At 39.0% G+C, this 23,783-nt stretch overlaps 1 protein-coding gene across 1 annotated transcript in view; it reads right to left on the reverse strand.

Moving 5' to 3' along the window:
• Positions 1-1,319: 1,319 nt before the first annotated feature.
• The window catches only part of XKR4 (XK related 4), a 487,807-nt gene continuing 465,343 nt past the window's right edge, over positions 1,320-23,783 (reverse strand). The window contains exon 4 of the mRNA XM_044658009.1: positions 1,320-2,266. Within this exon, the coding sequence (XP_044513944.1) occupies positions 1,320-2,266 (947 nt within the window). The remainder of the gene's footprint in view (positions 2,267-23,783) is intronic.

A 23,783-nucleotide genomic window follows, 5' to 3' on the forward strand; every position in this document is an offset into this window, starting at 1 on the left:
CTTCCAGAAGTTCGAAAGGGCTTTCCCCATCACTTATTTCATTGGTTTTGTCTGCTCATACTTACTAATGAGTGGCCCAAAGCCTCTAAAAGACACATCATTTTCAACTTGGATTGGGGGGGGGGGGAGAATAAACCAGACTGTCTGTACATGTTGGAGAACTTGATCATTCTTCCTTGCTTCCTGCTTTCCATAGGGCTCGTGCTACTTGGGCTCTGTCTCTTGGGCATTAGTATCAATCTTGTAGTTCGACAATGTTTGGCACTAGAAAGGTATGTATGGCATGTCACGTACTCTCATCGCACTGCACCTGCATACATTCACACACAGAGCCATGCATTCTGCGTCCTGTAACAAATTCAATTTACAGCATTTTAATCTCCAGATGCTTGTCCCCTTGCAATGCAAAAACATGGTCTCCAGAAGCCTGGAAAACTCGTGTTTTGATTTTGCCATTTTTTCCCTTCCTTCCTTTTTATTCTCTCGCTCTCTCACTCTTTTTTTTTTTTTTTTTGCAATTAAATACTGAATCATGATTATCATTTAATTTACATCACTAAGTTCTTAGAGCTCCTTGGTCTTGTTGAAAGCCATAAATGTGCTGCATAGGATTTCTGTCAAAAAGGATGCTGTCAACTGAAAATCTTAATGAAAATAAATCCTGAATTTCATAGAAAACTAACCATTCCGTCAATATTAACACTTGTTCAAGTGCACTTTCATTAGCTGTCCACTGGTAGGCTGTCACACATGGTATTTTTTTCCAAATGAGAAAATATTTACCAATTAAAAAAAAAAGAACATGTTTCTTTCTGGAGTCTTGAGGAAATATATTTTCCCATTTTTGTTCCTGTGGGAAACAGAGCTTTATATTGACAAACCACCTAAGCCATTTTGACAGAAGATTGGTGAGTGAGTGTGTGTGTATTGTATGTATCATGACAATATGTCTTTATGCAAAGATCAGGCAACCCCAATAAAATGCCCTATCAGTTGGAGGCAGCATGTACACATCAGAGTCTTCCTGTCGTTTTGATTGAAAGCTCTGTGCAGGAGTTTAATAGGAACAAGGAGTCAAGAGCTGGGGACCTGCTCCCCACCTGAAGGAACTGAGACTCTCGAGGGCTGCTTCTCTGAAAAGGGTATTACAGCCGCCAGTCTGCAGCCTGTGGATCAAATGATAATCATGATGACAGCCAGACTAAGATCTTTACAGCTCCTTGCTCTATTCTACAATAGAGTATAGTTATTGCCACAGCCCTGCTGTCAACCCTTAATCTGGACTGTACCGTCATGGCTCCTTCAAGACTTCCAGTTTTCTATAAAGTAGTTTCGTACTCCAGCCGCTCCTGAATAAGAGCGTCGTCTTTGTACTGGAGCCTCGGAGGAGCGGGGGAACATTCAAAAGCTAAGATGGCCTTCCTTAGGCTTCTGTCCAACACGTGTCTCTCCCAGGCTGGGTATCTATTCCTGAACAGGTCAATTTTAATGACTGACTCTTCAATCCTTGGTGGTCGGGAGGATGGGGTGGAAGGGGCGGTCGGTCTCACCTGAAAGACAGGCACACACCCATCCCGCTCTGCAAACTTCTGATCCCGATCACTGGCGACGCTGCGGTTATTGGAAATGGACCTTAGAGTGCTTGTGGCCACTTCTGGGGGCAGAGTGAAGGCTGCTACCGGGTCCTCACAAGCACAGCTTGGTGACTGCCCAAAACGGGGTCCGTTGGGGTGAAAGAAGGCATAATACATCAGCATAAAAACAATGCCTGTTAAAAAGCTGCTGAATACCACACACAGTGCTGGTATGGCAAATGCATCTGCAATCTGGGGAGCCTTGTATAGGTACCAGAGGGCACTCAAGGCAGTATTTTCCAAAAGAATCACAAAATAGTAAATGAAGAGCCGGCATCGTGTCCTGCCTTCCTTGACATTGAACCAACTAAAGATATAGATGATCCCAACTACCATGTCGAAGACGATCTCCTCCCATTTTGTGATGCAGAATTCTGTCTCACAGTGGACGATCCAGAAGGTCATGATGCACCAGTGGAGGACGATGAAGATCCCAAAATAGAGTTGGAAAACAGAGGCAAAGAGGGCAAAGGTGATGACCCTGGCAGCGATGGTGAAGAAGTGCCAGCAAAACTGGATAATGACAGCCATGTAGCTGATAGGTTTCTTGTCATCCCGAGAGTCCCGAAGGGCTTTCTGGTAGGAGGCCAATGCCCAAGCCAAGGACACGAGGGAGGCTGCGGCAGTGAGACCTGGAAAACAAATAGGGAAGTGATTTAGAGAAAGAAAGGTGGACCAAGTGGTGAGAGTTAACAAGGACTCCTGAAAAGCATGCCACCCTGGAATGGGGTAGTAGAATTTGTGTCAGCTGCAGCCTAACTGGCATTTGTGGACTTCCTTGTTGTGTCAGCTATTCAAGGATGTTGATGACATCTTCTTTCTCCATTTCTATCTCCCAGAGGTGTTGTGAAGTGGAATGCTGTTTAAAAACAGGAGGGAGAACATTCCAGGCACAGAAACAACATGAAAAAAGACAATTTGGTAAGAGTGCAGAGTGTGCTTTAGGGGGATGGAGAGCAGTCCAGGTGACTAGAGGATAGAGAACAAGGAAAAAAGAAATATGAAATTATCCTGGAAGAAAAGCTGGGACCAGGCTCTAGAGGATTTGTATTTCTGTCCAGAAAATTCTTAATAAAAATAGCTAGCATTTCTATAGTTTTAAGGTTCAGAAAACACTACACAAGTTAGCTTATTTGATCCTAAAGAAAAATGCTAACAGAGTAGTCTACATAACATAAAGGGGTATGAAGGGAATCACATTTTCTCTCCCTTTTCTAACCTATACTCCACTCAGTTTCTAGAGTGATCTTCCTAAAGCCTAGGTCTGAACATGTCACTTCTCTAATTAATCAACACCACTGGCTCCCTCTTACCTCCAGAACCAGATATGAAGACCTCTGTGCGTTTTATTTAAAGCTTTTCATAATATGGCCTCTTCGTACCCTTTCAAGCTTCTTATGCTTCACTCTTCACCATGTTCTCCAGTTAGACAGTACAAGGGAGTGTCAGACCTGGAGTCAGGAAGATCTGAGCTCAAATCTGGCCTCAGATACTTTGATACTGTGTGACTCTGACAAGTCACTTCCCTTGTTTGTCTCAGTTTCCTCATCTATAAAACAGACTGGAGAAGGAAATGGCAGACAACTCCAATATCTTTGCCAAGAAAACTCCAAATGCGGCCACAATGAGTCAGATACACCTGAAGTGACTGCCCACCACCACCAGTAAGCACTTGAGGATGGAGCTGGAGTGGAAAGTCTACTCCTTTACTTTTCTATATATGTCATGTCTTATCTCCTTGCCTTTGCATTGAATGTCCTCTCATGTCTGAAACATTCTTCTTCCTCCCCCTGTTTCTTAGATTCCCTAGCTTCTTCCAAAACTCAGCTAAATTCCACCTTCTGCAGAAGGTCTTTTCTAATAGTCCTTCTCCTGAGCCCCAACTCCTTCTGCCACTAGTGACTTCCTTCTGACATTACCTTCCATCTCCTGGGTCTATATCTTGTAAGACCTAGTTATTTGTGGGGCAGCTGGTAGCTTAGTGGATTGAGAGTTAGGCTTAGAGACATGAGGTCCTAGGTTCAAATCCGGCCTCAGACACTTCCCAGCTGTGTAACCCTGGACAACTCACTTGACCCCCATTGCCCACCCTTACCACTCTTCCACCTAGGAGCCAATACACAGAAGTTAAGGGTTAAAAAAAGACCTAGTTATTTGCAGATTGTTTTCTTCATTAGAATATAAGCTTTTAGGGGCATCTAGCTGGCTTGGTGATGGAAAGTCAGCCTTAGAGATGGGAGGTCCTAGATTCAGATTTGGCCTCAAACACTTCCTAGTTGTATGACCCTGGGCAAGTCACTTAACCCTCATTTCCTAAGCCTTGCCTTGGAAACAATACACATTACTGATTCTAAGATGGAAGGCAAGGGTTTAAAAAAAAAGAAAAAGTGCTCTTTAACAGCTGGAATAATTTTAAAAAACTCTTTGTATATTCCTCACTTAGCATCATACCTGGTATATGCCTTTTTTCTTGTCCTTCTCATATTTGTTTATCACTGCTGGTCATGTCAATCTTTAATTCAATGGATTTTTCATTAGACACTTTACTACTTACCTCATTGACTCACTTGACTCCAAATATGTGATATTACAGGAAATGGTTCCTTAAAAAAAAATCCCAACATGGTTCCCTTAATGGCAAGAGGTCTTATAGTTTACCTTATAAATGCAGCTACTCTATTCTGAAATCAGATTTTGAGTATCACCAGGTCTGAGCTTTATAGGAGTTACAATCCATCCCCCTTTTTCACAAATAGCAGCAACCCTTCATGACAATTCATATACCTCATGATGGAATGAAGGCTTAAAAAAAACCCTAGATACTAAAAAGTTGTTGCCTATAATCCTTAAAAAATGAATTTTAAAATAAATGGTTCTTGTGAGAATCATGCTATTTGAGAGAGAGAAAAAAATACTCAAGAAATTCTTCTTTTATTTGGAAACCCTGAGTAAACTAAATTCCTAAATAATAATTACTGACAAAGGAAATATTTTCCAGCAGCCTCTCCCCAAATCCAACCCTAACAAGTCCATTTTCCTCTCCCTTCCCCTCCCCTGCACAAAATCCTATACCATGACCTTCAGTTTCTTTCTGTCAATTGCAAAATCATTCAATACTGCATTTCATACACTTTTAAGAAAAAATTATAGGTCAACTTTTCAGTCAAAGTGTAGCACACAAAATAGGCAGGCTGTTAGATGTAATTTAATTTTTATAAGGTAGAAAATCCCAAAGCTTTTATAAAATATGCTCAAATATAAAAAAAAAATCAAGAAGAGAACCTGGGAGGAAAAGTAAAAGTAGAGCAAAGAGGGCAGGAAGTGGAGAAAAATGATAAGGAAAAGGAAGTTAATAAAACATACAATGACATACATTCATATAATGCACTGAGAATTGCAGAACATTATACAAAATAAGTTATGAATTCACTTTTTCATCTGATCTTCCTAACAACTTTGTGAGATAGGTACTAATATCCCATTTTTGCAGGTGGGGAAACTGAGGCTCAGAAAAGTTAAGTGACTTGTCAAAGGTCATAAAATTAGTAAATGTCTGGGTTTGAACACAAGCCTTGCTGATTCTGGATCCACTGCTCTATCCAATGGACCAGAAGATGAATGTGCTTAGGTGAAACACAATTGAGAGAAAGGTTAAAGGATGGAGAATAATGTGTTTTGTTTTAATGTCATTGAAGAATTCATAGATGGGGCGTAAATATTATTAGTTGGAGCATAGTTAACTACTTTCTATTCTTCAAAAACTCCCATGATTCCCTGTTACCTTTGGAATAAAAGTTAACCCTTTAGTTCTTTATTACCTACTCTCTATACTCTGGTATTACCTTAGTTTTCCTGCCTTATTAGTCCCTTCCTTGCACTCTGTGTTCCGGTCAAGTTGAATTGCCCTTTGATAATCCCCTAAAACATACTCTGTGCTCCCCTATCTTTGTGGCTATTCAATTCCAGCCTATCCTTTAAAACCAAGTTCAACGAAGCAGAGCGAAATAAGCAAAACCAGGAGAACACTGTATAGTGACAGGAATACTTTACAATGAACGACTGTGAATAACAACTATTCTCAGAAATACAATAATCCAAAACTTCCCAAAGGAATGCTGATAAAAAAAAAATGACATCTACTTCCAGAGAAAAAGAACTGAATCCAGATCAAAGCAAACTTTTTTCACTTTCTTAAATTTTTTTATATTTGAGTTTCATCCCACAAAAGGATTAATATGGGAAAATGTTTTACATGACTGCACATGTAAAATCTACATGAGATTGCTTACCATTTCAAGGGGGTAGGAAATTAGGGGGAGGAAGGGAGAGAAGGAGAGAACTCTAGACTCATTCTTTGAAAATTTTTGGAAACTGTTTTTATATGTAATTGGTATAAAAATAAAATAGAACAATTAAAATCCAGTTCAAATGCTATCTCCTCCTTGATGCTTGCCCAGTCCTATTTACTCTCCAGCCCTATTCTTGCCTCGTGATGGCAATGACCTTTCCCCTTAGATATCATAAAACATTTTGATTGTAGATCTCTAATGCACTTATATAATACTGTGTATTATAACAACCAATATTATTGTTGTTCATTCTTTTTAGTCTTTATCTGACTCTTCCTGAATCTCTTCCAAGGTTTTCTTGCCATTTCCTTTTCTAGCTCATTTTATAGTTGAGGAAACTGAGGCAAACAAGGTCAAGTGACTCATCCAGTATCACACAGCTTGTAAATGTCTGAGGCCAGATTTGAATTCAGGAAGTTGAGTCTTTTGACTCCAGACCCAGCCCTCTAAACGTTGTACCCTCTAACTATAGTCTGTATTATTAGACTGTAAATTGAATGAAGGTAGAGACTATGTCACATCTAAACATCTCTAGGAAGCAACATAGTACTCCAAACAGAATATATAAATACTTGTTATTTTCAGATTCATTTCAGCCTGGATACCTATGTAGTATGATAACTAATGTACTATGATTCACAAGTTGGTAGATTATTATCTTCCCTTAAATCTAATAGTTGGAAAAAGCAAAATTTATGCCAACCGTTCTAGTAAGGGACCGTTAGGACATCTAGAGTGTTTTTTGTGGGAAAAGGGAAAATATTGCTTGCATTTACTCTTTTTTTCCATGAGTTCTCAGAAAGAAAAAGTTACCATTCTTTTGCCATGTAAAATTGCAATTAAGGATAGTTAAGTAGATACTTTTTAAAATGGAATGCAGAGGAGGGTGGGTCTAGAACTGTGATTTCACTAGTGCCTGGGATTCCTGGTGCATACATTCCTTCTACCTACAGAAGAGCCTTCTGAAATGAATCTTAGCTGGTTGTCTGGTGCCCTGAGGGTTCAGTTCAAGTAGATTTGTACATGGTTGGGTAGCTAGAATGTGTCAGAGACAGGACTTGAGTGGCCATCTTCTCCATCTTCTTGATTCTAAGACTGTCTTTCTGTTTGCTACACCCGACTACCTCTTAATATGTTGAAAACAGTCACTAATTATTGATGTATATTAGCATGTTGACCAGGTAGATAGGTAGCATCCTGGGCTTGAAGTCAGGGAGACTCATCTTCCTGATTTCAAATCTAGCCTCAGACATTTGCTACCTGTGTGACTCTGGGCAAATCATTTTACTCTGGCTTAGTTTCTTTGTCTGTAAAATGAACCGGGGAAGGAAATGGCAAATTCCTCCAGTGTCCTTGTCAAGAAAACCCTAAATGGGGTCATGAAGAGTTGGGTACAACTGAAATAACTGAACAGCAATATAACAATTAGCATGTTTTATCAATATATGTGATACAGTGAATAGAAAGTTGATTTTAGAAGCAGAAAGATGGGAGATTTTCTTGCTGCTGGCTCATATTAGCTGAATGACTATGGACAAGTCACTTATTCTCTTATTGACCTAGGAAAATCAAAAGTATGTTAGAGAAAAAGTTGTAGAGGTTCATTGATGGAGGGAATTTTCATAATTCCTATACTAATGAAATCACAATGATGTGTACATATATCTTGATCCCTTTTTCCTTTGAGGTGAACTGAATCTTATATAACTTTGAAGTGAACTTGTACTTTAAATACAATATGGAAATAAAACTTTAAGATTTCATTTTGGAAATGCATTGTAATTTTACCATTTCTATTAAAAAATAACCATGTGGGTAACAGGAATCTTGAGAGATCATATCTTGAATTTCAAATTCAAATGGAATTAAAATGGATCCAAGGAAATGGTGATTATTACAGATTTCTAAGGGGTATTTTAGTTGAGTCAGTGAGTTGCTTGTTCTTCTCTCCTACAAAACTATGACATATTAAAGGAGCTCAAACCCTAAATAATGAAGTTATCTACACTATCTAAAGTGGGATTGTTCTAAGATAAAGCCTCAGGGAAGTTTTCATTTAACATTCTGGGAGCCCTATTGGTTTTTTTGGATGTGGCATCACAGCATTTGTCAGGCTTATTCACTCTTTTCAATTGTGTCTGACTCTTCATGACCTCATTTAGGTTTTTTTTGGCAAAAATACTGGAGTGGTTTGCCATTTCCCTCCAGTTCACTTTACAGAAGAGAAACTAAGGCAAACAAGCAGAAGGGACTTGCATAGAGTCATATAAATAGTAAGTATCTGAGACTGGATTTGAACTCATGAATATAAATCTTCCTGATTCCAATCCCAGGGCTATATTCATTGTGCTATTTAGCTGTCCCAGGTTAAGGTTAGTCCCTGTCCTTGTGATTGTTTTGTACAGCACAACTCCTGACTTGTATGTCTCCTTTCTACTCTGTATACATCTCGTGTATATCTAGTTATCACATCTTGTCTCTAGCATTAGTGAATGACATCTTTGAAGGGAGGGCCTGCTTACTTTTGCTTTGATTTTCCAGCATTGAGTATAGTGCCTGTCATGTAAGTATTTAATAAATATTTTTATATTTATTATATAAATTCTCCTGTCCATTCTGCCCAATTCAAATAGATTGTCTTAATTTGACTAATTTTAGTCTAGAGAAATCAAAGAAAATTATTTTTAAAATGGTTAGTAGTAGGATCTGACCGTACAATATTTGATTCTAAGGTTTTCCCACCTCTTCTCTGGGACCTTTTTTGTTTTTTCATCATTGCTTTTCATAACACATAAATAGACATACACAGAGAGATAGAACCCACTCCCCTGCCCCACCAACATTGAAAACATTTCTAAACACTAACGAAGCTGTAGGAGTGACCCATCGTCCACCCTTGTCCACAACCCAGAGACTTGTTCCCATATAAAGATGATTTTGTAGACTTTTAGCACTAAAAGGTCCCTGGGAGAGCACCTAGACTGATTCTGATTTTACAGTTGAGGAAACAAACATCTGAGAGGTTATGTGACTTGCCCAAGGCCCATTACCAGTCAGTGATGGAGCCCAGACTAGAGTCCAGGACTGCCAAGTGCTGACTACAACACTGTTGTCCACTTTCATGAAGGGGGTGCCTGTCTCTGTGACAATGTCTGCTAGCCTTCTCACTGTCTGCTTTATGCTGTTTCCATGCCCCCAAAGAAATGGAAGGGGATTTCCTCTTGATGAGAATGCAAAGGGGGCCATGTTTGCTTTCTCCCAAACAGGGGAAGATGAGAGCTGTTCATTTTGCTTGAGATTAGAAAACATGCATTTCCAAATAAGATGCTGCAGGTCTGAGAAGGGGGCTTTGCCAGCAGCCTGACTGAGAAGCCATGTGGCCAAGCCTTCGGAATGCCCGTGTTCACAGACAATGGCGCTCTGATGGGTTATATTAATTGCTCCCTGGTATCCCACTGATCTGTGGGCCCCTGCTTTCTCACCACAGCACAGCCTGAACAATTTATATGACTTTGAATAAAACAATTCAATAACAATAGAGGTGGTCTGACAGTATATTCAGTCTCTATGGGTCCAGGAGTTTTTTTTTTTTTTTCCCTTCCCTTATAATAAAGGCCTGGCAAGAGCATAAAATGAAAGGCTTGTGAAAGAAAAATGTTCCTAGCGGCTTTTCTACCAACTGAAAACACCTGGGTCAAGAGTGAGAAATGGCCAGCCCATACACTGGACCTTGAATATTGCCTTGGTCACTGTCTCTAAAACCCAGAGAATAATTGCTCTCAGGAAGGCAGTTGTAGCTGTCCTTTTTATAGCAGAGAATCAGAAGATTTAGGGATAAAGCATAATTGAAGGGTTCTGGGCTACTTTCTATTCAGAGGATAAAGATGAATGGTGGCAACCCTCTGAAGCCCATAACACAAGTAAACAGTGGAAAATGAGGGGTTTACTAACAGTTTATAGATGTTCTCTCTCTCTCTCTCTCTCTCTCTCTCTCTCTCTCTCTCTCTGACTGTCTTCTTTCTCTGTCTCTGTCTCTATCTTTATTTCTGTCTCTCTCTTTGTCTTTCTGTCTGTCTTTCACTGTCTCTATCTCTGTTTCTGTCTGTCTGTCTTTCTCTATCGTCTCTCTGTCTCTGACTCTCTGTCTGTCTCTGTCTCTCTGTCTGACTCTTAATCTGTCTCTTTATTTCTTTTTAGTACTAGGACAAGGCATTTGTTTGTCTTAGACATATACACATACATATATGTGTGGATGAATGTATACCCACATGTGTATGTATATTTATATACATATATACATATTTAAAGAAATTGTTTAAAAGCAGACTTTGAGGAAGGATGTAAAGATATTTCTGGATTTTTGTCCACTTCAATCAATGGAGACTTTGATTCCTGCCTAGAGGGGAGCAAGAAAAAGAACCATAAGGCTAGGTTCTTTGTTACCTCTGAGAGAGAGGTACCTGACTAGAATTCTATTTATCTGCTCCCCTCCCCTAAATATTTCTGGTCTAGGGCAATATTTTAAAGTTTAAATTGCTTTTTTTTCATCTGTAGCTCTTAAAAACAGGGAAGGAAAGTTTATACCTGGAGGTCTGATTAATTCCCATCAATGCTAGTTCCATAAAAGAATACCCTAAATCAGGGGTTGGCAATGTATGGCTCTCGAGCCATATCTGGCTCTTTTGAGGGCCAGATATGGCTCTTTCTTCAGGAGCCATAAAGTCAATTTTTTTTCAGGCACTGTTACAGGAGCACGCACTGTGAGAACTGTACAGCTCTCACGAAATTACATTTTAAAAAATGTGGCGTTTATGGCTCTCACGACCAAAAAGGTTGCCGACCCCTGCCCTAAATAGTGAATTATGAGCAAATTCAGTTATTCAACTAGGTAGTAAATAGAAATATGAATTCTACAGAAGATTAAAACATCTCAGAAAATACGCAAGAGTGAATTAACTCCTCTTCAAACAGAAAAAAAAAATAGATCTTGCTTAATCAAGAAAGAGATCCTGATCTCATCCAAGAGGAAATTCCCTAAGTGTCTGAAGAGAAAAGCTAGAAATCTGGGATATGTTGAGGCACTATATTCCTTTCCATGACTGCTGCTTCCTAAAATCTATTTTTCCCCTTCTTTTTCTGCAGGTAATTCCCAAAAGAGAGTATGGAACCATGTGCGTCTCTCTTCAAGAATGAAAGAAGACTTTCTTTTTGCATTAATTTCACCCTCTTACCAAGGCATATAACATTAAGATATTGTTTTCTCTATCAGTTAAGAAAAGCTTATTCAAAATGTTTCAGGCTTGAAAGCTAGGTTGTATTAAAAGTCATGTCTCAAACCATGTGAAGAATATCGTAAGCCCTATGTACTATAGTATATACCAGATACTTTGATTCTTCATTGAAATAACTAATTTGATTTATCACACACACACACATAAACACACACTCACACACACCCCTAAATAGGATGCAGAATTTTTTTCTAGTATTAAGAATATATGAATTGGGGCAACAACATGGCTTCCTGGATGGAGAGCCAGGTCTAAGGGAGGTTCTGAGTTCAAATGGGGCCTCAGATATTTCCTACCTATATGACCCTGGGCAAGTCACAACCCCCATTGTAGCCCTTACCACTTTTCTGCCTTGGAACCAATATTATTGGTTAGAACAATAAATCTAAGATGGAAGGTATGTTTGTTTTTAAGAATATATAAATTTATAAAATTCTATGTAGTAGGGCTTTGTGGCACAAACCCAAATCAGCTAAGATGGGGCTGTGGGAGATGGGACAGGGATCTGCTTTGGAGAGAAGATGTCCTGTCTTCCCCTACCACATTGTTTGAAGCAGTTTCTTTCCATTGGCTGCAGAACTGGAACAAAACTACAAAACTGAGACTGTCTCTCTATTTTGGAGCATCATCTATGGGTGAAGGTTTTATTCACTCATACTATGGGCGCCATGGTTGGGGGTGAGCAAAGGTTACCCTCTCCCACTCCCTTTCAGGTCCTGAGATGGTGAGAATTAAGTTTGAGGTTTGGGTCTGTTTATTTGTCCTTTTCAGTTCCAGGTGCAAGTGGGTGGGGGGCGTCCTAGACCCAGGAACCTGAGCCATGGTGATGCTGGAGGCAGGATTCCAGGTCAATTGTTGCTGAGGGAAGCCCTGAGAAACCAGGGTACTGGGGACTTTGGTTCAAGGGGGATTTTGGATTTGAAATTTGCTGAGATTATGCTTTATAGGAACTAAATTAAACTGTTAACTTAATCTCCCTTCACTCCCTAGAGGCTGAAGAAGTGAAAGTAGTGGATTATGCCCTTGAGGTTTGGGGGGTATCTTGTATATATATTTTTAACTATATCTTTTTTTCTTTTGTAAGTCTTACTTTAAATACTAAAAACCGACGATCGCCTAGTCTAGAGGATTGCTCTCCAACAGAGTCCATGACATGTGCTGGTGAAAGCCTCTGGGAAGCCAGCTCGCCGATAAATCTTCTGACGACCAAGGCAAAAACCAGAATAGCGACATGGAACGTAAGAACCTTATATGAAAGAAACAAAAACAGTCGGAATGACATGGGCCCAGCTGGGGGAAGTTGCCCAGAACAGATTCGGCTGGCGTGAGATGGTTGCGGCCCTATGCTCCTAAGGAGTCAACAGGAATAATAATAATAATTAGTTCCAAAGCAGAAGAGTGGTAAGGGCTAATCAAATGGGGTTAAATGACTTGCTCAGAGTCACACAACTAGGAAGTGTCTGAGGTCATATTTGAATCCAGGATCTTCCCTCTAGAGTCCTGGCTCTCTATCTAGTGAGCCACCTAGCTTTCCTTAGCTATAACCGTAAAGTAAATATTTTTTCCGAAAAGCTAGTCAAACAGTTAAATACCTAAATGGAGCTGAGAGTTCAGGGGACCCCTAAAACTGGGGAATCATAATCAGTGGGGTCTTGAGCAAATGGAAGATACTGGGTATTCCCAAATTCCCTTGAGAGTATTTGGAGAACCCTGGGGGAAGGTGTGAAATGTAACATGCTTGGCCTTCAGTGGGTGGGAGCAAGTGTAGTCATTATTAAACATATTAAAAATTATTCCTGGTTGTCTTACCCTCAATTTATCACTTTAGAGGTAAATAAATTAGGTAGCACTTTAGGGTGCTACCTAATTTACTTATCTCTAATATTAGTTACCTAATCCCATTTTGCATATCTTTCTGTGGTTGCTCTCTCTTTCTTCTTCTTTCTACCTATCTCTGCTTTTCCTTCTTTCTCACTCTTTCTCTCTCCCCACATTAATACCACTTCAGTTTGAGGTGCCAAATACTCTGAAATAAAGTTCTCATATCATTTTCTTGTAGTCCTGGTATAAACAAGAATTCCCAGAAATCTTAAGAGAGAGCTTCTTGGGATTTATAGCCTAATTCACTTTATAGAGGTGGTTCAGAGAAATGAACCAAGTCCTTTAATTCTTTGATTCTTAGACAAATGGAATGAGCTTGTCTCTCTCTTCTTTACAAAAGGCAGATCCATGGACTGAGGCAGAAAAATAGACTCATACATTTCCCTTCCCCCACTTTAGATTCTAAAGCCTGGAAATCTTTAGAGAATTCTGTGGCCAGTATTGCAAGAAGAAAGGAAGGAAACATGCATTTATAAAGTTCCTATCATATTCCAGCACTATGCTAATTGCTTTACATTTGATCCTCACCACAACTTCAGGAAGTAGATGCTATATTATTCCCATTTTACAGTTGAGGTAACCAAGGCAGACAGAGGATAAGTGACTTGCCACATAGTATGTGTCCAAGTCTGGATTTGATCTCAGGTCTTCCTGACTCCAGGACCAACTTTTAATCCACTGTCCTGGCCACCTACATGCTTCTGAAACACCCCCAACTATCTCCTGAAAACTTTTTCTTTCAAATCTGAGAAATCATGGGACTACAGAATCTAGGGATGGTGGGGATCAGAATGGCGATCAAGTCCTTGATTATGCCAAGGCAGACAATGAGGAGCAAAGAAGTTAAGTGATTTGATGAAGATCAGAAAGGTAGAAAGTAGGAGACCCGAGGTTCTAACCCAGGTCCTCTGATCCTGAATCCAGGACTGTTGTCATGGCACCGCACTATCTTCAGTATGAAGAAAGGCTGCCTCTTGGATGTTTGAGGGTGGAGCTCTTGGACAACCAGGGAGCCATTCTTTCTTGTCCCCTCCCTGACTGGAACAGCATCCTTATGCTGGGTGAACAGTTGTAAAAAAGCCCACTCTTTCCCAGTCCTATGAAAGATATGCAGCCATAGACGGACAGCCAAATGATCCACCAGTAACTTAACCAGGTTGATTTCTAAGTTGCTTGATTCTTGGGATCCTCATTATCTCATTCCCTTTTGTTTCCCACCTCTGGATCATTTGTTGGGGTTCCCAGCAGAAAGGAGAGGTACAGCTGGTGGCAATGCCTTGGATTCACCCTGCTCAGAGACTTCACTATAGGCTAGGCACTTTTCTACTCTCCCATATAATTTCAAGGCTTCCAGAAAATGAAAATTAGTTCCTACCCAGAAAGGGTGAAGAATTGTGGTTTACAACATAGTCTTTTCTCCTCTGCTGGGATTGGTAATTGGGATTAATACCCACAATTTTCCAATCACTGACACTGTAATAGCACGTCTAAAAGGCACAGACGATGTGAAGAAAAAGAGGGCTCTTGTGAGCTCCAGATAGCGTACCTGTGGAGGGCTGTTCAAAGCATTTTTACTAGAATGATCTCATTTGACCCTCCCATCAAGTTCCAGAGGCAAGGGCTATTCTCTAGATCTTACAGATGAGGAAACTGAGGCTCAGAGGGAAAGTTTACTCTCTCAATAACTGGCAAAGAAGCCAGGACCAGACATTAGGTATCTTGGTAAGTAACCTACTGCTGCTCGCATCAAACCATTCTCTCTCAAACTCTTGCACTGTGGTCATGATCAGCTTTTGAGAAGGAATCTTTTGCCCATTCCAGATGGCAGAGAACTAATTGTACATTTGTTATCATACAATGCATATTTCCATGATCATCATGTTGGGAAAGAACACACGTCCCTTATACCAGAGAAAAATTAATGAAGGAAATAAAATGAAGAATGGTATGCGTCAATCTGCATTTAGACTCTATCAGTTAAACACTCTACTTTTTAATCTATTTATTTCTCAGTCTACCATTTCCCATCTTCATGTATGAGGAGACAGCAACAGATAAGTGGTGTAGTGGGTAGAGCAGGTCTGCAGGTAGGAAGAACTCTGTTCAAATTCTTTCTCACATCCTTATTAGCTGTGTGGCCCTGGACAAGTCACTTACTCTCTATTTGCCTCAGTTTCCTCTACTGTAAAATAGGGATGATAGCACCTATGTCCCAGTTTGCTGAGAGGATAAGGTGAGATGATATTTGCAAAGCACTTAGTAGTGCCTACCCCATTTTAAGTACTATATAAATAGTATATATTATTCTTTATTTATTTAGGTATTTCTCCTGGCACTTCCTCCTTAAATATGCCTTTCAAGAATTTATCTCTTCCTTAACTCAGACATCACCATCTTTGTGTAACTTGTCCTAATTCTCTAGCCAAAAGTCTTTTCAGCCTCAAATTACATCTATAAGATCAAAGGTTTCGAGTTGGAAAGGAGCTTTAAAGGCCATTTAATCTGAGCTCTTCATTTTACATATGAAGAAACTTAGACCACACAGAGTTTTTAATTTGTATATGGTCACATAGGTAGCCAAAATCTGGACAAAGAGCATGACTGGAATCCTAGACTTTCATTCAAGCCAGTTTATCCTAGAAATATTTTATTTGTCCCAACATTCCCTGCCTTATATCATATATACTTATATGTGTGAATGTTAACATTCATCTTCCTCTCTCCTGCCAAGTAAAATGTCATTTACTTGAAGTCAAAGCCTCTGTTGTGTTTTTTATGTAAAAAAAGAAAAAATATCCAGTACATCACACAGTTCTTTACACTTGACAGATATTTAATAAATGTTTCTAGAATTTAATTGATTGTTATTCATGGAAACACTCATTTGCACTAGTCCAAGGAGGGGAGTGAGAATAGCATATATTTAACCTGCTTAAATGCTGTTCTTAACATATCAGAAAATATATCTCTTTCTAAAATGATTATTTACATCTTCACCATATTTATGCTTTTTTCTCTTGGTTAAATTAATATATGAAAGATGCCCAATTTTATGTGCTATACAATGATTAATATGCTATAAAAAAGGTCCATCACTTTATACTCTGGTTATTCATAGTTGTAGGGATGGCAGTATGTTTGGTACATTCCGGAGGCAGACAGAAGTTTCTATCTCCACCTTTCTCCTTAATTCCTACTAAGTGAAGGTCTCTCAAGGGGTACAGTGTAGAGTGGTCAGGATTATGATGAGAATTAAAATGAATTTTCTTCCTCTAACTCAAAGAGGAAACAGAATTTTTAAAAGTGGCAGTTGAATCAGGAGCAAAATCCTTAAAAAGACTCCTAGAGAAGGCTGAGTGGCTATGGATCTGAATAACAAAAGATCTGAGATATCCCCTGAGGCTATGAACAAAAAGAGTTGATAAACCCCTCCTTTATGTGAAAAGTCACATAGCAGCAACAATTTCAAGGAACCAAAAGGTGGCAGCAGCTGAGAACTAATAGAGAATAGTTCATATCAGACACCTTCAGCGTGTTGTGGAGAGAAAAGGAGAGCAATGGACCCCAAAAGCTTGAAGGAGAAGAAAAAGTAGCTCACAGCTCACTATTACCAGACCAGGAAATCGCTGATATTAAGGGATCTAAGAGGAAGTCAGTTGGACCAATGGATGTAGAGAGGAATTCTATACTGAAATGAGTCCCAAAAAAGTTGAGCAGTTTCAATTCTTTAATGAATCAGCGAGTATTTATTAAGCACCTACTATGTGCTTGGCTCTCCTCTATATCATTGCCTTGTTGTGGCAGAGGGACTTGTGTAGTTCAAGGAAACTGCCATATAGAATTACCCAAGACAGACAGGTCATAGTGGAGAGTTCTGGCAAAAGGAGATCCACTGGAGAAGGAAAAGGCAAACCATTCCAGTAGCTTTGCTAAGAAAACGCCAAACATCAGTATTAAGTGCTAAAAGATATGACATCAGAAGATGAGCCCCTCAGATCAGAAGGGGTCCAATATATTAGTGGAAGTCGGAAAGGCATGGTGTGCTGTGGTCAACTGGGTCATGAAGAACAGGACCTGAATGAATGACTGAATAACAGCAATGTGCTTAGAACTATGCTAAGCACAAGTGAAAAAAAAAAAAGAAAATCAGTTTCTGGCTCTCAAAGAGCTCTCAGTCTAATAATAGAGATAATATACAAAGAACTGGGTCTGAGTCAACTATATCCAGAATAAATTGGAGATAAACAGTGAAGGAAAGACACTAGAATTAAGTGGATGGGGAAGACTTTTTATAAAAGGTTAGATTTAATTTAGTACTTGAAGGAAGCTGGGGAGATAAGGAGTCAAAGATAAGGAGGGAGCTATTTCTAGGCAAGGAGGACTGCATGAAAATATATTGACTATCAGTCCATAAACATTTATTTAAATGCCTGACATGTGCCAGGCAGTATGTTAAGTCCTTGGGATACAAAGAAAGCCAAAAGATGGTCCCTGCCCTGAAGAAGCTCAAAAGGTAATATGGGGAGACAACATGCAAACTACTTTGTACAAATAAGCTATACACAGGATAAATAGCAAATTCTAGAATTCAGAGGGATTGGGACAGGCTTCCTACAGAAGGTAGAATAGCTGGGACCTGAAAGAAACCAGGACATCCAGCAGGTGGAGATGAGGAAGAACATTCTGATTATATGAGACAGCCAGAAAACATGTCCCGAGTCAGGAGATGGAGTGTTTAACACAAGGACTAGCAAGATGACCAGTGTTGCAGATAACACAGGCTGAGGAACAAGATATAAGAGAAGAAAGGCAGCAGCAGCGCCAGATTATGAAGGTTTTGAAAGCCAGATAGAGGACTTGATCCTGGAGAATCAATAACAGGATTTATCGACATAGGCTAAATCTTCATTTGGAAATCCAAGGACAATTTACAAGGAATCATTTCCCCAGGTCAAGCTGGCAAAGGGAGGCAGACAGAGAAGTCTGTAGATACTGAGTATAGTGTTTGAGCAGGATGGCTATGTATGATATTCTGGAGCAAGGAAAAGCTATGCAGGACAAGAAAAGTTCCCAGTTTTAGCACAAAGAGCCCCCAAATTGTGCAGACATAGGAATAAGTGCCAACTGGCAACTCTATTGCTGACTACTCTGTTCCAGGTGAAAGATTAAGGGAAACTGAGGAAGTGACCTATACTTAAGGATGTGATTCCAGATTTAAGGTGTAGTTGTAGCTCACAGGTTGTGTATTGAGTAAGGAATAAGTTCAGAAATAGCAGCAGCTATAATGGCTCAAACCCAAGAGCAGAGAGGTGTTTCAGCTCCAGCTTTTAGCCCAATCTAAATCCTACAGAGAAATAACCAGGGCAGAAATCTTAGAGCAAAGGGAAGCTTTTAGTTCTCTCATTTTGAAACTGTAGAGCTTTCTATCCGATTAATAGTGATTGAGTCTAGCTTTAATCTATAGAAACTCCAAATGGGGCAATCCCCACGCTGATTGTATGCTGCCAAAGCCAGGTAAGGAATTCAAAGTGATAGTACCAGAGGGCCAGTTATCAGACCACTGTAGAACTGAAAGTTTGTGATCCATAGCTTGAGATGTCCGTGAGATCCTGGAATCACACAGTACTCAATACTCGATTGAGAATCAAGAAAGTAGCAGTAGGACCAGGTCAGACATTCCCCAGCAGCGGGCGGAGAATGGTTCTGAGATAAAGTCCTAAATTAGGAAGTATGCTGAAATAACAAGCAAATGAAAAAAGTATCCCATAATAAATAAGCTATCATGGTGACCAGAACACTTAAGAAGGAAATCCAGAAGAAAAAAAATGACTTAAAAACATCTACAAGTAAAGACTTAAAGGAAAACATAGCTTAGGCACAAATTGAACTAGAATTTTTAGAAGAGATGAAGTAAAAGGTTTTTTTTTTCCTTTTTTTAAGAGAGAGATCAAAATGTTTCTTTTTTTCCTTAAAATAAATAAGAGTTTTAGAGGGCAAAGCTAGGAAAAAGAAATCACAGCTATAGAAGAAAGACTTGAAAAATAAATTAACATCTTGGTACAAGAAGTACAGAACATAGCAATCATTCCACGAAAATGAGAAAGGACTACATAGAAACTAATGACACCATGAGAGAACAAGAAATATTTTTTTAGAAGTCAGGAGACACAAAAATTGGAGAACATCTAAGGTTTTTCACAGCAAAAACAACTGACTTGGAAAACAGATTGAGGAGAGAGAAATTAAGATTCATAGGACTGGAACAGCTATATAGCAAAATGGATAGAGCTCAAACCTGGAGATGGGAGGTTCAAAACTGACCTTAGACACTTCCCAGCTCTATGAACCTGGGCAAGTCACTTAACCCTGATTGCCTAGTCCTTGCCTTTCTTTTGTCTTAGAAAGGATATTAAGACATAAGGTAAAGGGTTAAATAATAACAAAAAAGAATATTTGGATCACCTGAAATCAATGACAAAAAATAAAACCTAGACATATTTCAGAAAACAAACAAAAAAAGAATTCTATCCTGATCTCTCTTAGAACCAGATAGCAAAAGAGAAAGTGGAATGAATCCAATGCCTTCTGAAAAAGATCCCCAAATTAAATGATCCTGGTGCATTTTAGCCCAAATCCAGAGCTTCAACATCAGTTATTCAATGAATATTTATTAAGCACCTACCATGTGCCAGACATTGTGCTAAAGGATGAAGATACAAAGGACCAAAGAAATTTTTTTTTTCCTGCTCTCAAGGAGCTCACACAGTCTAATGTGAGAGACAACATATAAATAACTAGTTACAAACAAGAGAGATACAGGATAAATTGAGGGTATTCTCAGTTAGGAAAGCCACTAAGATTAAAAAGAATTAAGAAAGGTTTCTTGTAGAAGATGGGGCATTAGATGAGATTTGAAGGAAAACAAAAAAAGCCAGAAGCTTGAGATGAGTAGAGAAGATGGTAGTGATCAAAGATGGAAAAGAAAATGTGGAAGTAGTTGTAAAGAAAGAATTTATGTACAAAGGAGGCACAGGTGGCAATTGGTGGTATAGTGAATAGAGCTCAGGGCTTGAAGTTGGAAAGGCTTAAATTAAAATCTAGCCTTAGACATTTACTAGTTGTGTATGTAACCCTGGGAAAGTCATTTAACTTCTCCCTGACTTAGTTTCCTCAACTATAAATGGGGATAATAATAGCACCTACTTTGCAGGGCTGGTGTGAGGCTCGAATGAGATAATATTTGTAAAAAGATTTAGCATAGTGCCTGGCATATAGTTGTTTGACTTTTTCCCCTCAGCAATAACATTTTAAAGTTTTAATTTTTTCCAGATTATATGTTAATATAATTTTTAATATTTCTTTTCTGACACTTTGCAATTCATTTTCTCTCTCTCCCTCCCATCTCTCCTCTCTCCCCAAAAGACAGGAAATATGATATAGGTTGTACATATATTATCATATAATACATATTTCTATGTTTATCCTGTTGTGAAACAAGACACATGTTACTTAAATTAAAGAAAAATTTATGGAGGAAATAAAGTGAAAAACTGTGTGTTCATTCAGATTTCATCTGTTCTTATGGCAGTGGATATTTTTTTTTCCATCATGAGTCTCTTGGAATTGTTCTGGATCCTTGCCTTGTTAATAATAGTTGTCATTCACAGTTGATCACCATACATTATTGTTGTTACTGTATACCACATCCCCCTGGTTCTACTCACTTCACTTTTCATCACTTCATATAAGTCTTTCCAGGATTTTTTTGTGATCATCTTTGCCATTTCTTATGGCAAAATCTTTTTCTATTACAAGCATATACAAGTAACTTGCTCAGCCATTCCCCAATTGATAGACATACCCTCTGTTTCCAGTTCTTTGCCATAACCAAAAGAGATGCTATAAATATTTTTGTAAAGGTAGGTTCTTCCACCCTCTCTTTAATCTCTTTGGGATATAGACCTAGTAGGGGTATTGTTGGGTCAAAGGGTATGGACAGTTTTATGGCTCTTTAGGCATGGTTCCAAATTGCTCTTCAGAATGGTTGTATAACCTCACAGCTCTACTATCAGTGTATTAGTGACCCAACTTTTTGATATCCCTTTCAAAATTTATCATTTTCCTTTTTTTTTGTTATATTAGCCAGTATGGTCGATGTGAGGCAGTGCCTCAGAGTAGTCTAATTTGTATTTCTCTAATTAATAGTGATTTGGAGCATTTCTTATAGGACTATTGTTTTAATTGCTTCTTCTTTGACCATCTGTCATTTGGAAAATGCTTTGTATTCTTATAAATTTGATGCAGTTTTCTATATACTGGTTTTGAAGAGGACCAGTGACAGACATCCTAGGGTGATGTCTTGACTTGTTCATGAATTTAATTTTTTTTTTCATCCTTAGTACCTTCTGTCTCAGGAACAGCTCTAAGAGAGAAAGGCAGCAGCTAGGCAAATAAGATTAAGTGACTTCCCCAGGGTCACATGGCTAGGAAGTATCTCAGGCCAGTTTTGAACTCAGGTTCTTCTAACTGCAGCCTGGTGCCAAGAATTAGATTTAAGTGAAGCAAAGTTGCACAAAGTCATCAGCCTTACTCTCTCTTCCATCATCTACAGGACAAGAGACAAGGTCCCTGGAGATGGCTGAGGATGCTGAGGATGCAGTGGATGACCTGAGCATTTTCCATATCTAACCAACCTTTAAGTGCTTCACAGCACCTGTTTCAGCAGCCTTCATGGCTTTGGAACGGGTGGCTCTCATCTGCCCATTCAGCCAAGGGAAGTCTTCACTTCCTGGGGATAGATGTGCCCCTAACTCAGTCATGGATTTGAGACCTCAAGTAAGTTATCCTCAACCTGGTTTAGCTAATCAGCTGAGAAAGTTTTACAGGAGTGTGGCTGTTCTGTATTTTACAGCTCCCTGGAGCCACAGGGAAGAGTTGGGTGAGAGGTAGACACCAAAGGCGGATAAGTGTCCCTGAAAAGGGCTCAGCAAGTCCCCATACCAGAGGAGCTAGTGCTGAAACACACCATGCATCCCACCTAGTACATAGCAGGCTCTATATAAATGATTATTCCCTTAATTTGCCCCTTCAATAAGGATTATAAATGATTTAGCAGCCAACAGGATAAAGAAACAGGGAGTTTGAAATGCTATATTCCACAAGCCAAAGGATATAGGCTTGCAATTTACATGTAATAAGGATAACTTATCCAACTCTATTGGGGAAAAATAGATTCTTAATGAAATAGAGGACTTGCAAACATTCCTGTTGAAAAGTCCAAGTTGCATAGAAACTTCAAAGTACAAACACAGAAGTCAAGAGAATCATAGAGGTAAACATGAACAAAATCATAAGGGACTAAACAAGGATAAACGATTCACATTCTAATATGACACATATGTTTCCTCCAAATTCTGTCATCATTAGAGATTATGAAGTCTGATCAGAAAGAACCCTGGGAATTGTTCTGTTCTGTCTTGATGATCTTTGACAGAGAATGAATAGTTGGAGGAAGAGGAATGCATTGGATATGGGAAAAAGAAGGTTTAGGGAAATTATTCAGGTTCTGCAAATAGAAGTCTATGTAAATAAGAAGGAAGAGAAATAGGGAGTGGTTGACAATAGATCCTCACTGATATGAATGGATCAAAGGAAGGAATAATTTATACATATACATTTATAGAGTTAGTTAGGTTCAGAAATACATTTCACTATAGAAGTAAAAAGGAAGAAAAGAGAGAAGGGTGAAGGGAGATTAAGAGGAAGGATTGATTGAGGGAGAAATTAGTCCTGATCAAAATAAACTCTAAGAAGGTTAAAAAATATTGGTAGCTCTTTTTGTGTTGGCAAAGCATTTGAAACTGAGAGGTACTCATCAATTAGGAGCATGGCTTAATAGGTAAGGGTAGAAAAATGTGATGGAATACTGTTGTGCTATAAGAAATGATAAAGGGCAATGGGTTTCAGAGAGCCCAGGGTATCCTTGTAAGGACTGATGCAGAATGACAGGAGTAGAAGCAAGATATCAATTAATTCAATAACAGTAATAAAGATATAACTCTAGAAGACTTAGGAACTCTGATAAGCATAATGATCAACCATAATTCTTGAGAATTCATGTTAAAGCATGTTACACGCCTCCTAATAGAGAGGTGAAGGACTCAGAGAAAAGAATGAAACATCTTTTTTTTTTGGACATGGATAATATGGAAATTTGTTTTGCATGACTATATGTGTTTATAATTGGAGTTTTATTTTCCTTTGGGGGTGGAGGTGGGAGGGAAAAAAAAGCAGATTTTTGCTGATTAAAAAAAATACCTTTTTTTGGATGTTTTCATTTATTTATTTATTTATTTACTTATTTTTTAAATTTAAACATTTATTAATAATCATTTTTAACATGGTTACATGATTCATGCTCCTACTTTCCCCTTCACCCCCCGCACTCCCCTCACCCATGGCCGACGCACATTTCCATTGGTTTTATCATGTGTCCTTGATCAAGACCTATTTCCAAATTGTTGGTGGTTGCATTGGTGTGGTAGTTTCGAGTCCACATCCCCAATCATGTCCACCCCGACCCATGCGTTCAAGCAGTTGCTTTTCTTATATGTTTCCTCTCCTGCAGT

Source organism: Gracilinanus agilis, chromosome 1 (genome assembly GCF_016433145.1).
Source record: "Gracilinanus agilis isolate LMUSP501 chromosome 1, AgileGrace, whole genome shotgun sequence".
In the NCBI taxonomy this organism is placed as follows: Eukaryota; Metazoa; Chordata; class Mammalia; order Didelphimorphia; family Didelphidae; genus Gracilinanus; species Gracilinanus agilis.